Genomic DNA, 18,803 nt, shown 5'->3' with positions numbered 1-18,803 from the left:
AGGAGAATTACTAATACTAGGTGCCAAGGTAATGTTATGTATAGTACACAGTAGGTGGTAGACGTTGAGACCTCGGCTCGTGAGTGGAGGTAATCAAGCGGTGGCCCCTCACGCGGATCCATCATCCTAGACCCGCCCCCCTCCCCAAGCCAAGGACTGGGTGAAGATTAAGTTCTCAACGCTCATGGTATTATGGCCTTATTCCATAGCCATAGCAGATGGATTCGCCGGGTGCAGGAGACTTCCAGCAACGTTTGAAGGTTGACCTTCCTTCATGTGAATTTCTGGCCGTTCTCCTTTATTCGGTCACAAGCCGCCGGTCTTGATGTTGATACGACAAGTGGCAAAGCACGAAGAATCAAGTCTATAGTAGTATCCTCCTGGTCCAGCCTGCTGCTTCACGACGCCAGCTACGGTGTCCTTGCCCAGTAATATCCGAGCCCCAAGGCCCACAGTCCCAACAGCGCCAGCGTCTGCGTCGGCGCGAACACGGCGCCGCGCACCACCACGAACCCGCTGACCAGCGCAAATGCGACAGGGTTTGCGATGGATGTTTTGTACGGCCGCTCAAGCTCGGGCTCGCGCCACCTCAGCACGAGGGCTCCGAGAACCACCAGGAAGAAGAAAGTGTACTCGCCGAGGCCGTTGAAGGTGAGCAGCGCGCGGAAGTTACCCACGAGGATGTAGATGGATGTGGCGACGGTTGTGAGGACCAGGGCGTTGATGGGCGCGTCCGAGGCGGGCGCCGCCTCAGCTGGAACCGCGGCGTTGGGAGCCGACGCTTCGGTCCTGGGCTTTGCCGTCCCGATGCTCCCGACCACGCCCAGCAGCTGAGGCAGCCAGCCCCGGTTGGCTGCGGCCACGATCATGCGACCTGCGACGAAGTAGCTACTAATTAAAGAGCCTGCGACGACGAAGCAGATGAGGACGGCGGCGACGATGCCGAAGCCGGGGCCTAAGAGGCGGTTGATGGCCGTCTGGACTCCGTCAGCGGGGAGGGGGAGGGGGGCGAAGAGGAGATTCAGAAAATTCGCTCAGGGGAACCTACGACGGCGACGCTGTCGGTCGTCGAGACCACGTCCCAGGGCAGCAGGACGTAGTACGAGGCATTGGCCGTGAGGAAGCAAAGGAGAACGGTGGCGAGAGCGGTGTTGAAGGCGAGCGGAAGCTGCCGCGCCGGATTCGAAAGCTCTGCCGAAATGTAGATGGCCTTATCCCATCCCGAATATGCCCACAAGGCCGCGTACAGCGCGGCGGACAGGTGCCCCAAGGTCTCCCACAGCCCCAGCTCGTCCCAGCGCGTCACGCTACCGTCCGGGTTGATGCTATCCCTCGCCGCAAACCACGGCTTGCCGGCCCAGTCGCCGCCGCCAACGTCCCGGCCCGTCGAATGCAGAGCCACGACAACAACGCCTGCCAGCACAACGAGCGCGATGGCGGTGAACTTGGCCGCGACGAACACGCCGTTGAGCCGCGTGGTGACGCGGGTGCTGACCGAGTTGGCCGCCGTGATGACGACGAGCACCGCGATGGCGATCAGCTTGTGCGACAGCGGCGCGCCGTCGGTCGTCGTCGCGCCCGCGGCCGCGTACGCGCTCTCGACGAAAACGGTCACCATGATGGCCAGCGTGGCGGGGATGACGGCGACGACCCAGGTCCAGGCGGCCAGGAAGCCAAACACGTCGCCAAAGATGTGGGTCAGGTAGGGCTGGACGCCGCCTTCGCCGGGGATCGCCGTCCCCAGCTCGGCCATGGTGTTGGCGCCCGTCCACGCCAGCAGCCCGCCGACCAGCCAGACGAGCAGCGCGACGCCGGGCGACGGGACGTTGGTGTCGATGGCGCCCGGCGAGGTGAAGACGCCGCTGCCGATGACGATGCTTACGACGACGGCAAAGGCTTCGGCGGTGCCGAGGGAGCGGGTGAACGTCCCCTGCGCAGCGGCGGCTTGCGGGCGAGGCCCGACGGTGTTCGGGTCGTCGATGTGCGCATCCTCGCGGCTAGCCGCGAGAAGGGGCTGCCGCTCTCCAGACGCCGCGCCGGCTGCGGAAGACGTCGAAGCCATGGTGGGAGGAAGCCCGCGAACCCGAGACGCGCCAGCAACGTGAGCTGTCGAGAGAAGGGCGCGGTCGGTGTAGGTTGCGGAAGGCTGTCTCTGTCTTGATGGAGCTGGAGCAGTTTCACATTGTCCTCCGCATCCGAACGAGCCGGGAGCACGCCATCGGGCCCGTGCAAAGTGGGGGGCGCAGCCTCTCGCCCGCGGCACCGGGCCTTCGCGGGAACCCACCCGCCGCGGGAACTGAACGCGCCACGGCGCACCGCATCCTGGCCGAGGGTCCAAGGTCGCTTGGGCCGGGAGCCAAGCCGGCGGCGAAAGAACGCATGGGCCTCGCTCTCCCTCCACGCAGACTTGGAGGTCTTGATTCAAAGCACAACGGGATCGGCCCTGTTTTTGTAGCAGTTCTACTACAATGGACGCTGTGCTGGGCCAAAGCAAGGGATGCCTGGGTACGGAGAAGGTAAACCGTTGGTTGGCTCGGGGTGCGGTCAGGGCCCGGACAACCCGTTGTGTACACAGTAAATGCCACTCTCACAAGAGATCTTGGTCACGAAGCTCCGGTAGTTATCCATTGCAGCCGCCCTGAGAGGTCCGCCTTGATCTCGGTAGTGAGCTTGCTGCATGGCACTGCTGAAACCCCGCCCAGCTTAACCTGCCGGCAATCCACAGACATACGCCAACCAAAGCCAAAAAAAACCAAACCACCAAAAAGGCGCTGCGCGCCATCCAGAAATAGCTCTGGGAATAGCCTCCCACGAAACGCCAACGGCGAGACTCGAACTCGCAACATTCAGATTTCAACGGACGCAAACAGCGCCGTAAAAGTCTGACGCGCTAACCGATTGCGCCACGCCGGCTGTGTTGGCTTGCCTTACAAGGCCGCACAAGCAACTCAAGGATGAGGCCCAAACATGTCATCCATGGACATCAAGGCCTGTGCCACACCACTTCAAGATGAAGAATAGAAGATGATGATGGTTGCGGTCGGGGGGACACGGGCTGCAAGGGTGAGGAGCTTCACGGTTAGACACACTTCCGCCCGAAGAACCCGTTCCGCAAGGTACAAAGATACGAGGGTGAAGCCACGTGCGGGCTTCCCTGACTCGCGATCCCCCATCCCATCTGTCACCCATGACGAAGACGCTGTTGTTGATTTGTTTTGTTTCTTTTCTTTTGATATCGAGGTTTGCATCATGCTCTTTTGCTCCTTTGAAATGCAATGTCTGATCAGAGAGGACCTGGGGCTTTGATGACATGGCAAACAGAACCTTCCCCGCCTCCAGGCTCATAGAGGTGCCGGCAAGGGCTGACCGCTCTGGCGATGCCTGGTGCTCCCGACCAAAGTACCCGCGGCCCGATGACTTCCTGGTTTCGGCCGCCATGTTGCCCTTCTCCATCGCCTGACGCCTGCTTGACGCCGACCTGGCCTCCTGCGATTTGCCTCGTCTGTTTCAGACAACCCCTCGGCCATGCCGTGGAAGCACATGGATGGCTCAGACGGACGTGGCCAAAGGTGGCTCGCAGTTGAAGCGTTGTAGAGGCGGCGGCGGCGACGGCAGCGGCGGGCTCGGTGCGTCAACCTTCCCACCAGGCTGCCTTCAAGACAGCGGATGGTGGGTGATGGGTGGTCGTTGCATCCGCCGCGGGCATGGCCGAACCTGGAGCTATGCGAAGTCGGCGGGTGTGTGGGAGCACCGGGTCGTTGCCAGAGCGCCTGCCACGGCATCCATGGCCGCGTCCAGTCACCAGAGACCGTGTTTCAGCATCCCTGTCTCTCTTTCTCTCCCTCTCCCTCCCTCTCCCTCTCTATGCATATCTCTTCCCGCATGGCCCAGCAGGGGTGGGGCAGCGCTCGGGTTCTTCATTTCTTCGCACGGCTGCTGCTGGACGCCGTGATCTTGCTCGTCGACATCAGGTCGCCGATGTATTGCTGGAGAAACTTGTTGTGGTTGTATAGCTTGTCGTGCTCCTCCTTGACCGCCTCGATCTGATTGAAGAGGGTCGCTAGCGACGCTTGCAGCGCCTGAGCGTGCCTGGGAAAGGGTTTATTAACCTGCCGTCCGCTGCTGCAAGCCTGCAGGATCCGACTCACCTGTGAACCTCTTCCCTCGTCTGGTTGCAAAGCCGCTGGAGATCTTCCGAGGTGCGCCGCGGGCTCGCGGATGCTCGGCCATCGGTGCTCTTCTGCTGCTCAAAGGGACCGGCTTTCGGCGAGTCTCCCGGGGTGGTCGCAACACCGCCGTTCTCATGGTTCGGTGGCGCGGAATGCACGGGGAGTGACACCTCTGCCGAGGTTGAGGCGCGGTCAACGGATGGCTCCGGAGGCTCGGACCATTGTTGATGAGGTGGATTGTGCGACGACGGGTCTTCCATGATGTCTTACGTCGCCCGGTTGGCAAAGGGTCCTAAGCGGAGGAGGGGAGGAGGAGGACAAGGAAGACGAGGCTTGTTTCCGGGCGGCCGCGTTCATGCGTTCCTGGGCGCGTCGCCGTTTGTTTGTTTAGTTTGGGGTGCTGAATGTCCCCCAGCTCAAAATGCGGAGCTCAAAAAACAACCCAAGGAACCTACACCCAAGACCCCTGGATGCCAACCGATCGGGCGGTTCCAACAGCTTGGTTTGCTCGACTTGAGCCGCAGGTGGAGAGAGTAGAGTCAAGGGATCGGAATGGCAAAGGAGGGCGAGCGCCCAGGAAAATTGGCGAGCGTCCTGGTTGATGTGGGTAACCAACGCTCAGCGGGGCCTCAAGGGGAGGGGATGGGGGGAAATCGTTACGGTAATTACGTCGGTTGGCGCGGTCCAACCGCTCGGCCTCAATGACGTCGTTGTTACCCCTGATTTTCGTCCGACCATTGATCTTCACTTGTGCATCAGCGACATGGCTTCCGTATCAACCCGATCTTCCAGTCTCTTCGCATGGGAATCTTCTTCACCGTAGCACCCGACGTCATCTTGCATCCTTCTCTCGACCCAAGAACAAGTTATCCGTCTTGAGTCCGAGGCGCTTATTTGATGGAGCGTCGATCCATGCTGTTTTTGTCCTGAACTCGAGACGGAACATGGGCAGGACAACGAGACTCCGCGGGATGAGCACCGGCTTCTGGTCCAACCCAGAACTGCTGCGTATCTGTACTGCCTAGTCTCCTCAGGTGCGGTACGTGCACACGTAGAAGGAAACAACGTGGCCGTTCATCTCCTGGCCCAGCGCCAAATATATCAAGACCTCGCCCCCAGGCTTCCGTCATCATGCCGAAGGGAACGCTCGACTCGGCGGTCGATCATTGCCTTGATGGGCTCGGCCGGCGCCTGGCCAAGACGGCCTTGAGCATAAACCCGGACGCCGGATGGGATGCCCAAGGGATCCGTTCCATGGACAATCCGAAGTTCTGTGCGGGTGTGCCAGATAGCCATGAATCAGAAAGGCGAGCTGATCCCATGACAATCGTATGCAGCGAAAGAGTATTATCATAGGCCCCACGGTTCACTGCACGGCAGGATCTCTCAACGGGGCCTCTCGAAGCATGTTATGCCCGGGAGGTCTGTCCACATTTCCAGCGGAGCTCGAGGTGCAGCCGATGATGACAGGGTGAAAGCGCCGGCTGTTCAAGGAGAAACAAAGCGGCTGCCTGTAATCCGAGTAGCACGCTCTAATAATCCATAAACATTCATCGAAGGGATTTTCTCGGTCACGGAAACCTGGAGCTCGGCGGCAGCTCCGGAAGACTCCCGGGCCGGTATGTGTCTGAATCAGTCTGCTGAGCGTTGTGCGGCTGTCTAGGCTGGCTTTCGCCTCACCTCCCGCCGGGCTGGAGGAGCTTTTTATGGCTCATCAGGGTCGCTCCCTTGGTCTATGTCTCGCAATTGGCCGTGCTGCAAGTATCTTGATGACTAAGGACGCAGCATGGTTGCGACTCGGGGGCACGAAGATGACTCAGATACGCTTGGTGAGTAGGTCCTGGGAGCGGAAAACAACCACCACCAACGAGTGTCAGTGGGCGATGGCATGAACATTGAGAACCAAGGAGAAGCGAAACAACGCATGCTGCGGTGAATCGTGGAAAAGACACGACATGCCGAGGAACCCAGGAGCCTATATTAGGAGACACACCCCTCCTCCCTCACTGACGTATCCCAAGGGCAGACTCGGCACCCTGAGATAGTGGCAGTGTGTTTTTCACTCCTGAGTTGGTGAAAGCTCTACCGGCTCTCAAAATGCAATTAATCGCTCATCTCCTAAACCTTTTGGCCTTCGGTGCCTTGCTGGTCCAGGCCTCGGTGCTTCCCGGTGTCGTGAGTCTCATCCCTAACCCCTTGGAACAGCAGTGCATTCACGAAGCATCCTGTCTAACACCCGCTTTGCGGGAATAGGACCAATGCGAAGCCAATCCCCTCCTCCATCGCCAAAACTACAAGCCGTGCAACGACGGCGAGATCGGGGTGGGCACTACCCAACGGTGCAGCATCGCCAGGGGCTGCACCAGGGAGGTCTGGGCGGTCTTCGACAACAAGTGCAGGAACAATCTGGCAGAGGGCACCAGGGATCTTTGCAAGAAAGGATTTAGCAAAGGATGGGGCGTTACGTGCTTGGGGGCAACCCCGAGCGTGGTTCGGGGCCCGGCTGGCCAGAAGTACGGGTATTGCTACAATCCCGAGCATGGGTTCTGCGGGCAGACAACCGGTAGGGCGAGCGTGTATAATCATGTCCATTTTTGCTGCAGGCCGCTCTCTAAAGACGGTCTGTGAGTTTGTTTGGCTGTGGGGAACGGAAACATTGAGCGAAAGGTGCGCGGCCCTGTCAGCAGTTGTAGAGGAGAGAAGGATGGAGCATTTGTACGGCGTCGGACACCGCAGGTTAGATGGTGGCTGATCAATCTCATGTCTCAAAAAGTTCTTGGCTGCCTCTGGGTATCGGGTACCTGCGTTTCTTTGCCTTGTCAGCAAGCCTTTTAATGTCGTAGTACATGGTAGCCTCGCGTACTATTGAAAATCATGGACTCTCATCTCAGCACATGAGCCCGTTTCGACCATCAGAGTCTCGGCGATGAACACGCCGAGACAGACGATTCCGGACGTCACCATCTGACACCATATCGGCATCCGCCACGCAAATGCCAACGATGACGAGGAAGGCGCCGGTAAACATGCCCGAGCGCCGACCAAAGTAGTCGTTGACGGGACCGGTGAAGAAAAAGGCGGCGACGGACCCGATGTTGTACATGGCAAAGACGAATAGTCCGGTGGTGGAGCCTGCGGTGATCCTGGCGGGTGATATCAGTCAAGCCTTTTTCGTTCTTGCGGCTGGAGACCAGGTAGCAAACATGTTGAAGTAGCGCTGGTATGATAGCATGCCGTTTTGGCCTTCTACCTTAGGCCTCTAAGGCGCGTACTCAAACTTGAAGGGAGACGATAGATAACACATAGAGGCCAGTCATGATGCGAGAGGTTCAGAGTGCTCTCGCCCCAAGATGTCGGCCTCACAAAGGACTTCGCCTCATAATCCCAAGTCATGTCATGTGTTTGCTAACCTCTTATTTCAATCCCAACCTCTCTGAAGCCCAAGGGGGGGACAGCCTCTCCAGACTGCTGTCGTTGCTGTTGTTGAGCCTTTTCAATGTTCAGTCATCCAACCGATTGGCGGGGTATTTCAAACAACAACACCGAGACCCCGCATAACGACGGCGAGGTAGCATTTCCCCATACTTGCAGTGCTGATCTTCAAATGTTAGATTGGCAGCTCATGCCTTCTGCGGCTGTTTATTTTGTGGTAGCTCGGCACCAACTCGATCTTGCAGTGGCGGCTTTCTCCAATCTAGGAGCCCTAATGCGTCTCACCCCCGCACTCAACCTCGGGGCTCTTGTACCGAGCGCAAGTGGTAATTAGAGTCCTATTGCATCAAAGCCATCTTCGCCACCAACACAGCTCTAAATCCAAATCATCGGACATCTAGCCCGAGAAGCGCATTGAAGTGGACCCCGACCAAAGACATCATCAGCCTCCATGGTCCTTGTTGAGCCCAAGATGGGAGACTCACGACCCCAGGGCATCTCCCTTCAACACGACGAGTCGAAGCCGGACTATGCCAACGAAGCCGTCTTCCGCCGTAATGCTCTGGCACCGCGCTCTTACTACATTCCCGACACGGCCCTCCTTCTCAACGGGCGCTGGCGTTTCCACTATGCTCCCACTCCCCTTCAGGCCCCCGACCCATCCTCACCCCTGGACAGCTCTTGGACCAGCATCGCCGTTCCAGGCCACTGGCAGCTCCAAGGTCATGGGAGACCACACTACACCAACGTTCAGTACCCATTTCCGGTCTGTCCGCCCCATGTTCCGACTGAGAATCCCACCGGCACCTATCGCCGGACCTTTCACGTCCCTGCCTCTTGGGAGCACGACTCGCATCTCCGCCTGCGCTTCGACGGTGTTGACAGCGCCTACCATGTGTGGGTGAACGGCACCCTCGTTGGATACGCCCAAGGCTCGAGAAACCCGCATGAATTCGACGTGACCTCCCTTGTCAGCTGGAACGGGCCCAACGAAGTCTTCGTGCGGGTGTATCAGTGGTCAGACGGTTCGTACATCGAGGACCAGGACCAATGGTGGCTCTCTGGTGAGTCACTATGCATCTATCCCCGCGTCTTGATCATTCGCGTCCTAACGGACGAGACCAGGCATTTTCCGGGATGTCTATTTGATCGCCTTGCCGTCCGAGATTCGGATCGAGGATTGGTTCCTCCAAACCGACCTGGATCATAATTACGAGCATGCGATTCTGAAAGCGTCACTTCTTGTCGTTACCTCGGAGAATGCGCTTGTCTCAATGTCTATCCTAGAGCTTCCAGAGAAGGGACAGGGCCTTGGAGATAATACTATAGCTCCCGTTTCCTCCCAGAGGGTCGACCCCGTTTCCTCCAGCAGAATCGTTCATCTCGATCTCCCCATCACGAACCCAAAGAAGTGGACTGCTGAGACTCCATACCTCTACAACGTCGTGCTTTCGATCACCACGGGAGAGAAAGAACACTCTGTCCATCAAAAGATCGGGTTTCGCAAGGTCGAGATCAAAAAAGGTCTGATCTGCGTGAATGGACAACCGGTTCGGTTCCGTGGCGTCAACCGCCACGACCATCATCCCCGCTATGGTCGCGCCGTGCCCGAGGAGTTCATCCGGAAGGACCTCGTGATGATGAAGCAGCACAATATCAACGCCCTCCGATGCAGTCATTACCCAAGCCACCCCAAGCTGCTTGACATTGCCGACGAGCTCGGTCTCTGGGTCATTGATGAGACAGACCTTGAGTGCCATGGCTTCTACGACGCCGTGGCCCGGCCCCAGGACATCCCTGAGGAGATGGATTACGAGGAGCGAAAGAAGCTCACCTTCCCCATCGCCGCCAAGTACACCAGCGACAACCCGACGTGGAAAGCCGCGTATCTGGACCGCATCGAGCAGATGATCCAGCGGGACAAGAACCATGCCTCCGTGATCATCTGGTCCCTTGGAAACGAGGCGTTTTACGGCCAGAACCACCAGGCCATGTACGAGTACGCGAAACGCGTAGACCCCGGCCGTCTCGTTCACTACGAGGGTGACCGTCACGCCCAGTCGGCCGACATGTACAGCTTCATGTATACCCACGTCCACGAGCTCATCAAGCTGGCAACGGACGAAGGCGTCCGGCCCGATGGCACCTTTGATAAGCCAATCATTCTCTGCGAGTATGCTCACGCCATGGGAAATGGCCCAGGTTGGCTGGAGGACTACGAACAGGCCTTTAGAACATACCCACGACTTCAAGGAGGATTTATCTGGGAGTGGGCAAACCATGGTTTGTGGAAGGAGGAGGGCGATGGAAAGGAGTATTACGCGTATGGAGGAGATTTCGGGTAGGCTCCTCTCGCTCTTCCCTCACGCCTTGCCTCTGGGCTGGCTAACAGACGAACCAGTGACGTTCCCAATGATGGCGCCTTTGTTATGGACGGCTTACTGCACTCCAACCACACCCCCACTCCGGGCCTGGTTGAACTAAAGAAGGTGATCCAGCCTGTGAGGCTGGCCGTGGAGGGTACTACGCTTGTAGTGACCAACATGTACAATTTCACGGGCCTCAACCACCTCGCCGGGTCATGGAAGGTTGAAGAGTTTTCCGAAAGGCATGTGCATCCTCCTTCAGCTTTTCGCAATCTCGTTTTTTTTGCGCCAGGAGTCTTCCACTAACGCCAGCTTTAGGACTAGGCTGGTCGCCGCTGGCACCTTTGAGCCCCCAGAAGCTGCTCCTGGCTCAACAGCGATGGTTCCCCTGCCGCAGGCCGAATGGGGAGCGTGGTGCAAGCCGGGAGCAGAAGTCTACCTCACCGTGTCCTTCCACCTGAAGGCCACGACGGCATGGGCCGAGGCTGGACATGAAGTGGCCTGGTTCCAGCATCAACTCCGGAAAGCGGAGCCACAAGCTCGGTCGCAACGGCTCGTTGAAGGCCTAACGCCCTCAATTCACATGTCATCTTCAAGGGGCGAGTTGATCATCAGCCGCAACGGCCAAACCTTTGCGTTCGACCAGGCTAGGGGTGTGCTCACCCGATGGTCGGCCAACGGCACAACGCTCCTCGAACCCGATCCTGTTACGGGTGCCGCGATTCTGCCCTCCTTTTGGAGGCCGCCGACCGACAATGACCGACCAATCTCGCTCCCTTACTGGCGCCGCTTCGGAGTCGATGCGCTCACCACCCAGCTCCGCTCCATCGCCGTTTCACAGCCGAAGCCGGACGTTGTCCATGTGGTCATTACCACGTTCCATACCCCGCCCGTCTTGGACTGGGGCTTCGTGGCAACAACGACATACCTCGTCTCGCCGGTCCATGGCACGCTGACCGTCGCTGTCAAGCTGCGGCCCGGTGGGAGCTACCCGCCCAGCCATGTCCCACGCGCGGGACTCAACCTGCGCTTGTCGAAAGCACTGAACAATGTCGACTGTAAGTCCGAGACGTCCTCCCTCTGTCTCTTTGATGCCTCTATTCCCCTCGCCTGAGCCGAGAAGAGCAACCCAACGGACAGCCGAGCTAACCACTAGCTCGCCTAGGGTTCGGCCTCGGCCCCGGAGAATCCTACCCTGACAAGCGCTCCGCTCAGCGCGTTGGCGTCTACCGCAACTTCTCCGTCGCCGACCTCCATACGCACTACGACGTTCCCCAAGAGGGCGGCAACCGCATGGCCACGCGCTGGGTTTCCATACGAGACCCCTCGGCCGCCGGGACCGGGCTGCGCGTCACGCCTGCTCCCGCGGAGCGATGGTCGAGCAATTGCGACAGGGAGTTCAGCTTCTGGGTTGGGAGGTACAGAGATGAGACCGTGGAGAAGGCGAGGCATCCATGTGATTTGGCGGGCAAGGAGGATGCGGCGACGTTGCTGAGGCTGGATGGCAAGGTTGCCGGCGTTGGTACTGCGGCATGTGGCCCGGGAGTGAGGGAGGATTTGTTGGTAAAGGTGGAGGAGATGGAGTTTGGGTTTTGCTTGGAGGCTGTGGGCGTTTGAGGCCTGGATAAGGGGGCAGGGGGCGGAGTGAAGGTGTGCTCGGAGAGGATCGAAAGTGGTTTGCGAGAGGCCTCATCATCTCTACGGTGATTATATCATGGGCTTATTAGGGCCTCGTGTTGAACGGGACAACAGGAAAAGGGTTCGACGGCATCATGCCAACCGTGTGGATCAAGACGATGAGTTCAAGCAAGGGCACCTCGTGTCGCCTCTGTCGAACACCCAGCGCTGGCTTCCACGTCGAAGATTTCTCGGCGATTAGATCAGCCAGCAGCACGGCCACTCCCACACACACTGGCGTCGAAGTTGATGCCAAGGGTGAAGGGAGGACCTTTCGTCCGTTGTGTACTAATATTCGACTGAACCGGCGTGCCCCTAAGCGCCAGTGCAAAAGAATAAGTCAATGGAAAAAGGATGAGGGGGGGAAAAAAGGAGAAAGAAAAAGCAAAAAGCCTCCAAGCACCTCGTATGAACCGTTTCGTCGCCGATCAACCATCTTTGTCTCACAAAAAGCCGTGAACGTCATGTCCATGTCAGTGCAGCATCCAACGCCCCCTTAGTTCGGTCCCAGGTTCCAGTCATGACCTGTCATGATCATCTACCGACGCACCAGGCGTGTTCGTCTCCAAAGTCGTTGCTAATCATGACCAAACAGAAAGCCTGCTTGGTCTATTTACCCCTCCTCCTCCTTCTCCTCCTCACCTTTCCAGCCTCTGCTTGCTCAGCCTGGCTGCAACGTCGACAGTGGCTCCCTCGAGCCAATCGTTCATCAGCACCACCAGGTGGTCGAGCTCAATGGTGTTGAGCACGTTGTCGCGGACCTGCAGCCACGGAGGTGAATGAATTAGGATACCCAAAGCCGAGCGGGGGAAAACTGCCCAGGGAACACCGAGGGGAAACCTACCCACGGCAAAATCTTATGATCGCAGATGCCCTTCGTCGCCAGCAGACAACTGTTGGTGCTCCCCGCCTCAAGCACCGAATGCGCCACCGCTTTCGGAATGTTCGACGGCGTCGCCTGGCACTGAATGTTGACAAACGCCTTCCCGCGCTGGTTCTCCTTCTTGAGCACCCCGGGCAGCGATGCGAGAATGCTATCCCCGTTGAGCGTCGCGTACGTGTCGTCCCCGTACGTCGACAGCGAGTCCACGCTGTCCAGCACGATCAGCCTTTTCTTGTCTTTCCGCAGCTGCGCGACCGTCTTGCGCCGCATGTCGTCCAGGTTGCCCGCCACGATGTCGCTGCCGCGGAGCGCGTCGTCGAGGTGGCGACGCTTCTCCTCGGCCGTGGGCGGCGTGCAGACGTCCGTCGGGACGCCGTCCCAGCGGAGCTGGATGACGATGATCTCGGCCGGGTGGGAGCGAAGGAAGCTGACGACGCCGCGGAGGAACTCGTCGTACGGCATGCCAGGGATGGCGCTGTGCTGGAAGTAGTGCCTCTCGGCCGGGGTGAGGGCGCCGGTGGGGATGATGGACTTGTGCAGCCTCGCCGGGCGGAACTCGAAATAGCGCGCCCCGATGCGCAGAAGGGTTTCGAGCGTGTCCTTTTGCGTGATGGCCAGACTGAAGACGATGTTGGGCGCAAGGAGGGCGATGGCGCGGCCCGAGAGGGCGTCTGCGAGGCGGGTGATGTAGCGGTGGTTGTGGATCAGCTCGGCCACGACGGCGCCGCCGACACGCTTGAGAACCGCTTCGGTGGAGGACATGCTATTCATGCCCACGTCGTGCGGGGAGGGGAGGACGAAGCGAGCGAAGGGCTTGTTTTCGAGCGGGGAGCCGGGGGGTGCAAGGTCGCGGATGTAGTTTTCATAGATGGGCGCGACAGTGACGTAGCATTGGTGACGGCTGGGGAGGCTGATGGAGGACGGTTAGCTGGCGAGCCTGGAGAAGCTTGATCTCGTTTGGTCCTTACCCGCCATGGCCTGCTCCGGCCTCATACAGACCGTAGCAGACGGCAAGCTTGTCGCGGTAGAAGATGGCTGGTGTCTTTGCGATCACATCCATGGTGCCGTCGCTGGCGTTGCCAGTGAGAGCATTGACGTTGATCCACTGCTCCGTGACCAAGGCGCCGTCGTGGAACACCTTGAAGGTGAAGCGGCCTCGTTTATCAAAGAAGCTGGAGATGGCCCTCGCATCCACCTCCATGCTGACCTTGTGGAAGCGGCGCAGGTCTGTCAGCCTGACGCTGTGCTTGGGCACAGACACCTCAACAGCGCAGCCAGGGACCGCGATGTAGGCATAGACGTCGACTCCTGGCGTCAGGTCAGTATACCGCGCGGTGGAGATGTCTTGGGTTTGAACAATATCTCACGACGAATGCCTTCTCATGGGCGAAACCATCACTGACCTTTGCTCGGCATGTTGGCAATCTCTTCAGGGGCTTCACTTGGGAGCTAGAATGTGATGCGTCTCGTCTCTTCCCGGTCTTCTCCTCGCCCTTGGTTCGTTCGGTCATTCAGGACAAGACCCGAGCTGTGACGAGCACCGAGAGCGCGACAGCAACATGCAATGCTCGGTAGGTCGGGCCAAGGTGGAATCCGGTTTGGACCTTGGGGCCCGCCGTGCCCGCCACCCTCCATTCAGCTGCCATCGGCGATCTTCAGCAACCAGTCAGGATTGGCGCCGCCGACTGCAAGCGCCGCTAACGATGCGGGGTTGGACCACCGCAGCGGAGAGCAAAGCTCTGAGGCGTGGGGGTAAGCCAACCTACATCACCTATTCATGGAGCCTCTCCGCTCAGGACGGTTGGGATGCGCTCCATGGCCTCGCAAGCACAAGGCTCTAACGTCCAACGTCCAGCCTCGAGTCAACATTCCCGGCCTGTTGTCGATGATGTGCTGGGCAGCTTTTCAATGCTGGTCTTTTCCCGTCTCTCCACAAGTGCGAAAGTACCAATAATAACCACCACAAACACCCGAAAGCCACTGATGCTTGCTCCAATTGGAGATAATATGGCGTGCAATCGTGACCAAGCGCAAGCAAGGCTCAAGCCATTCTTGCATTGGCCTTGAATCGACCTCTTCCGCACGCTTGGGCCCTTGGCACATCGTCTGCGGGACGGGGCAGCCATTCACTATGCACGACATGCAAGACATGGAAGCATTGCCTCTCCAGAGCACTGGGTCAGCGTAACCGCCGCTGGGGATTGGAGTTTCTCGATGCCGGACGTCAGCAGAATTCCATTTTCTGCCAATGTACGTCAGCCAGTGCAACCATGCAGCGCCCTTGTGTGCCCAAGCCGCCCGGCAGATTTGAACAGAGAGAACCCTCTGCGGGCCGTACGGCAACGTCAAGACCCCGACGTCGTACAGATACGCCCCTTATTTGAATACTGAGTGGACGGAGTGGCTCGTCAACGTAGCCTCTCATGGTCAAGTCGTCGGGAACAAATACCACGGGCAGCTCAAGGTGATCTTGCGCCCCGTCGCATCCTTTTCCATTCCATGATCCCATCTTTCCTCTCCAGGGTGTATATAGGTATTTTCTTTTCGAACAATGAACGCCATGGAGGACAGCAGTCAAATTTCGAAAGTCTACACAATAGAATCGATGGCTCAGTCCCCGATCTTTTCTCCGGAGCATGCCATGCTTCCCCCTGCAAGACAACCTGCCTTACCCCCTGAATCCCTAGTCCGCTGGGCTCGATCAGGCTCGACTATGCTAGACGAGAGAGATGACACACTATATCTACCCGAAGACGTCCAGCTCGGATCCTTCCAGACGATGTACCCACCAACACAGGTTCAGCATGTTGGCGATATCAATGAACGTCAACCACCGCTGGATCATCCCGGTGAAGCTGCCCTAGGACCGGCTCACGCGGTCTCCGGGATGCACGCGGCCCAAGACTATCATCCGCCGGTGGGTTACGACAACGGCCTCGCCGCCAGCAAAAACTCCTATCAGACAACGCCACCATTACCACCCGCAGAAGCATCAACGCTACCCCCGATAGCTCTCAACACCCATCAACACCACCATCACTACCACCACCAATACCCTGACCATCCCCGTCCAATTCATGACACGGGCCGCTACGACGGTGCTTTCACCGCCCCTCCCGTCCCCGCGGCGCCTCTCCCAGAACCGACACCACCGCCGCCACCACACGCCGATAGCCTCCGCCCGTTCAAGACCGCTCGCAAATGGCTGACCTTGATCCACGCCATGCCCGAGCTCCACCCGCAGCCGTGCAGCGCCGGCGGCTCTCGCAACCATCAGCAACACCGCGGCTACGACGCCCCGGAACGGCGCGCGGGATCTGAAGAGACAAGGAGGAGCCAGGGCCACGACATGGTCGGGGGCGAGAACTACAGCGGCCTGGTGGGCGGGTTTCGGGTCCTCTGGGGGAAGGCGTCTTGACGGGTGGGTATTAGTAGTGCGGGTGGGTGCTTGTAGGGGCGGATTGGGTGGGCGTTGGCTTGGCTGTGTGCAGTCCCGCTGACGAAGGAATGCTTCGTATTGGCGGTGTCAGGGCGGGTGGTGATGATTGAAGGTATCGCTGGTGAAACCAAGTCAGCCTCTGCCAGCGTGCCCACCACTCGCATTGAGCACGGTCATTTCATTTCGTCTTGTTACGCGACTCCCGTACGGGCGGAACGGCAGGACGCAAGTGCTTCTGCGCAGGATCCGATCCTGTCGCTCCCTGCGAGCGGGATGATCATCCATATAGAAGCGTACCCTATGCAGCGAGAGCCTGAAAAGGCATGACGACCTGGCCGAGCCTGAGCCAGCCAACGTGGACAAGATACAGTGGACGCAAGGACGACATTCAACATTACATCTAAGTAGGTGTGTACGGCTCTTCATGCAGGCCACAAGGTAAACACATCTCACATCTGATTGATTGACATCCAACCCCTCTCTCCTTTTCCAAAAAAATGAATCATGCAAAAAGGGTAAATATTGCCACAGAGAACCGAAAATACGCACACAAAAAAGGTCGAACTACTCCCCTGGCGTCGTTCATCTTGTCATGTACAGCCGCGGAGAGCAGCAAGAAGCGAACTCCTGATTCCCGAAGGAAACCCCCTCCTCCCCTTAACCAGAGAAGCCAACATAGACCTTGATCGTGGTCTTGCCGGGGATAATGTTGAGACCAATGCCGTCCAGCTCCTCCATGCCCCTGGTGTAAGCATTGTCGCCGATGCCGCCGGGGAGGATGGTCGAGTCCACGCCGCCCTCCGACATGCGGCAGCCGGGGACGTCCATGTCGTAGTGTTGGGCGACGAGCGACGAGCAGTCGGCGCCCGACCAGCCACCGTTGCTCGTGTTCTCGAAATCGAACTCGGCCCACACGCCAGCCCATTGGCCGTGAGGGGTCTTGGGGATGCTGTGGGGAGCGAAGGCGCAGACGCCCTGGGTGTTGGAGTCGGAAACAACGATCTTGGTCTCGCCGGGCGCGAGCATGAAGCGGAGGACGTTTTGGCCAGCGATCTCGAACATGCCGGTGAGCCGCCCGTCGGGGCCGAGCTTGTTGGCGCAGATGACCTCGTAGGGCTCGGACGCGACGTTGATGTACTCCTGGACGTAGTTGTACTTGCTCGCCAGGTTGTTGGGAACCAGCATCATGTTGGAGTTCCACGGGCACCCATTAGCCGTGCCGAGGTTGCCTCTGTACATGACCTGCTCCGGGGTAACGCGCTTCGCCTTGACGGGGGCCGTGTTGCTGCCGCAGAAGGGGATATACTCGTCCGACGGGGGCGAGTCGTTGCTGCTCTTGTCCTCGACCGGGGGCTTGGGGGTTGGGGTGGCGGCGGCAGCAACGGTGGTGGAAGTGGTCGCGGAATTCGGGGCCGGCTTTTTGTGCTTCATGTGCAGGGCGCCGCCGCGCCGGTGGTGGTGGGCGTGGTGGTTGTGGGCGATGCCCGAGGGGTGCGCCATGGCGCCGATGGCGCCGACGAGCAGCAACAAGTTGGTAAGCTGCATGGTGACGAGAGCTGGTATGTCGTTGACCCTAGATCCGAATCCTTTTCCTATCTCAGGTTGCAAGAGGCCTCGTTGGCGTTGCCGAGCTGTTCAGACGATCTCGCTGGAGAAACGGTCGGTTCGTGTGCCTGCTGATGCCCAATGCGCGCGATTGTTGTTTTCGGCTTCGGCAAAAGGAACGATGCTGTCGGCCACACAATGGAAACCAAAATCGTGACTGCGGAAAGAATGATGTCGCTCAAACGCTGTCTAAAAGAGTGAACTGAGATGCAAGATCTCGAAAAGAGCGGACGAAGCGCGAAAACGCGTTGGAGGTCAGCCAAAGGTTGCGAGAGGAAAGGAGGGAGATGGAGCCATTTTGGGGGAGAAGAAGGGAAAAGGACGCTGGGTTTCGCTTGGTTGTCGAGGGCAGGGGGTGAAATGAGCCGAGCCTGGCTGTTTCCCAAATTGGTCACAGCAACCGCTGAAGGTCGTTGCCGTGCCTGGCTAGGGAAGTTCGAGACCATTGGTCCCTGAAAATTGCGCTGTGCCCAATGGCCCGAGCTCTCTGCCAAGGGTGGAGCTCTGCAAGGGACAGGGCGGGTTTGATTGGACGGCCCCTGTGCCAACCGACCGTTTTCAGATGAGGGCTTTGATGCTCGAACGCACTTGGTTGACACCGCCATGCGCCGCCAAAACCAGCACCGTGTACCGCGTAAGGGAGAAACACCACGTGGCGGTCGTTTTCAGGGCACGCGGCATGAGACGAAGGGATGAAATCGGCTTGTTTGCGCAAGTCACAAAATATATTTCCTCCAGGTGTTGTGCCCGGTGCTGTGCTGCATCACAGAGCCGCCAACGTGCCAACGTGATCTACTGCGTATGTATGATCTGGGGCACAGACGGACTGGGGAGCCGAACTCCTGAGACGTTGCAATTTTGTTGCTTCCCAACCCAGATTGGTGTCTGGCTCGGCATTTGGACCCTGTTTCTTGGTTTCATCCTCAGCAAGCGCACACCTACTGCGTACATAACTACATAGTTATCCATCCAACAGCCGCGATGTCACAGTGAAATTGAGAGCCCCTCGGAGGCACAAGTACACACATACGTAGTACAGAATTAAATGTCCGATCGGTCATGCCAAGAGGGGTCTCGCCCGTGAGCATGGAGCAATTCAGGCAGTTCAATGCACACAGCCCCCAAGGTCAACATCGGAAATCGGGGAGATTAGATTGAATCTGGCATCCGGCAGAGAAACCGGAGCCATGAATTTCACAGCGCAGGACCGAGACAAAATCGGCAACTGTGAG

General features: G+C 58.6%; 6 protein-coding genes and 1 non-coding gene across 7 annotated transcripts; 2 read left to right on the top strand and 5 right to left on the bottom strand.

Moving 5' to 3' along the window:
- Positions 1 to 410: 410 nt before the first annotated feature.
- On the bottom strand, positions 411 to 2,062 carry VTJ83DRAFT_752 (uncharacterized protein; the record flags this gene model as incomplete). The annotated part of the gene is made up of 2 exons (XM_071014351.1): positions 411 to 977; positions 1,049 to 2,062. The coding sequence occupies 2 exons, from the start codon at positions 2,060 to 2,062 to the stop codon at positions 411 to 413; spliced, it is 1,581 nt and encodes a 526-aa protein (XP_070870105.1).
- A 754-nt stretch (positions 2,063 to 2,816) lies between these two features.
- VTJ83DRAFT_t5 lies at positions 2,817 to 2,913 on the bottom strand. The gene has a single exon. It is a non-coding gene; the product is annotated as a tRNA-Lys (tRNA).
- A 1,004-nt stretch (positions 2,914 to 3,917) lies between these two features.
- VTJ83DRAFT_751 (uncharacterized protein) lies at positions 3,918 to 4,429 on the bottom strand (the record flags this gene model as incomplete). The annotated part of the gene is made up of 2 exons (XM_071014340.1): positions 3,918 to 4,089; positions 4,149 to 4,429. The coding sequence occupies 2 exons, from the start codon at positions 4,427 to 4,429 to the stop codon at positions 3,918 to 3,920; spliced, it is 453 nt and encodes a 150-aa protein (XP_070870104.1).
- A 1,837-nt stretch (positions 4,430 to 6,266) lies between these two features.
- On the top strand, positions 6,267 to 6,797 carry VTJ83DRAFT_750 (uncharacterized protein; the record flags this gene model as incomplete). Its single annotated transcript, XM_071014329.1, has 2 exons — positions 6,267 to 6,344; positions 6,423 to 6,797. The coding sequence occupies 2 exons, from the start codon at positions 6,267 to 6,269 to the stop codon at positions 6,795 to 6,797; spliced, it is 453 nt and encodes a 150-aa protein (XP_070870103.1).
- Positions 6,798 to 8,052: 1,255 nt separating this feature from the next.
- Positions 8,053 to 11,584, top strand: VTJ83DRAFT_749 (uncharacterized protein; the record flags this gene model as incomplete). The annotated part of the gene is made up of 5 exons (XM_071014317.1): positions 8,053 to 8,665; positions 8,727 to 9,942; positions 10,003 to 10,209; positions 10,286 to 11,025; positions 11,133 to 11,584. 5 exons carry the CDS (start codon positions 8,053 to 8,055, stop codon positions 11,582 to 11,584), a joined length of 3,228 nt encoding a protein of 1,075 aa, XP_070870102.1.
- A 698-nt stretch (positions 11,585 to 12,282) lies between these two features.
- On the bottom strand, positions 12,283 to 13,943 carry VTJ83DRAFT_748 (uncharacterized protein; the record flags this gene model as incomplete). Its single annotated transcript, XM_071014306.1, has 4 exons — positions 12,283 to 12,405; positions 12,489 to 13,437; positions 13,496 to 13,835; positions 13,931 to 13,943. 4 exons carry the CDS (start codon positions 13,941 to 13,943, stop codon positions 12,283 to 12,285), a joined length of 1,425 nt encoding a protein of 474 aa, XP_070870101.1.
- Positions 13,944 to 16,623: 2,680 nt separating this feature from the next.
- VTJ83DRAFT_747 (uncharacterized protein) lies at positions 16,624 to 17,511 on the bottom strand (the record flags this gene model as incomplete). The annotated part of the gene is made up of 1 exon (XM_071014295.1): positions 16,624 to 17,511. One exon carries the CDS (start codon positions 17,509 to 17,511, stop codon positions 16,624 to 16,626), a length of 888 nt encoding a protein of 295 aa, XP_070870100.1.
- Between the last annotated feature and the right edge of the window lie 1,292 nt (positions 17,512 to 18,803).

Source organism: Remersonia thermophila, chromosome 1, assembly GCF_042764415.1.
Source record: "Remersonia thermophila strain ATCC 22073 chromosome 1, whole genome shotgun sequence".
Lineage (NCBI taxonomy): Eukaryota > Fungi > Ascomycota > Sordariomycetes > Sordariales > Chaetomiaceae > Remersonia > Remersonia thermophila.
This window is presented reverse-complemented; position numbering and strand designations above follow the sequence as displayed.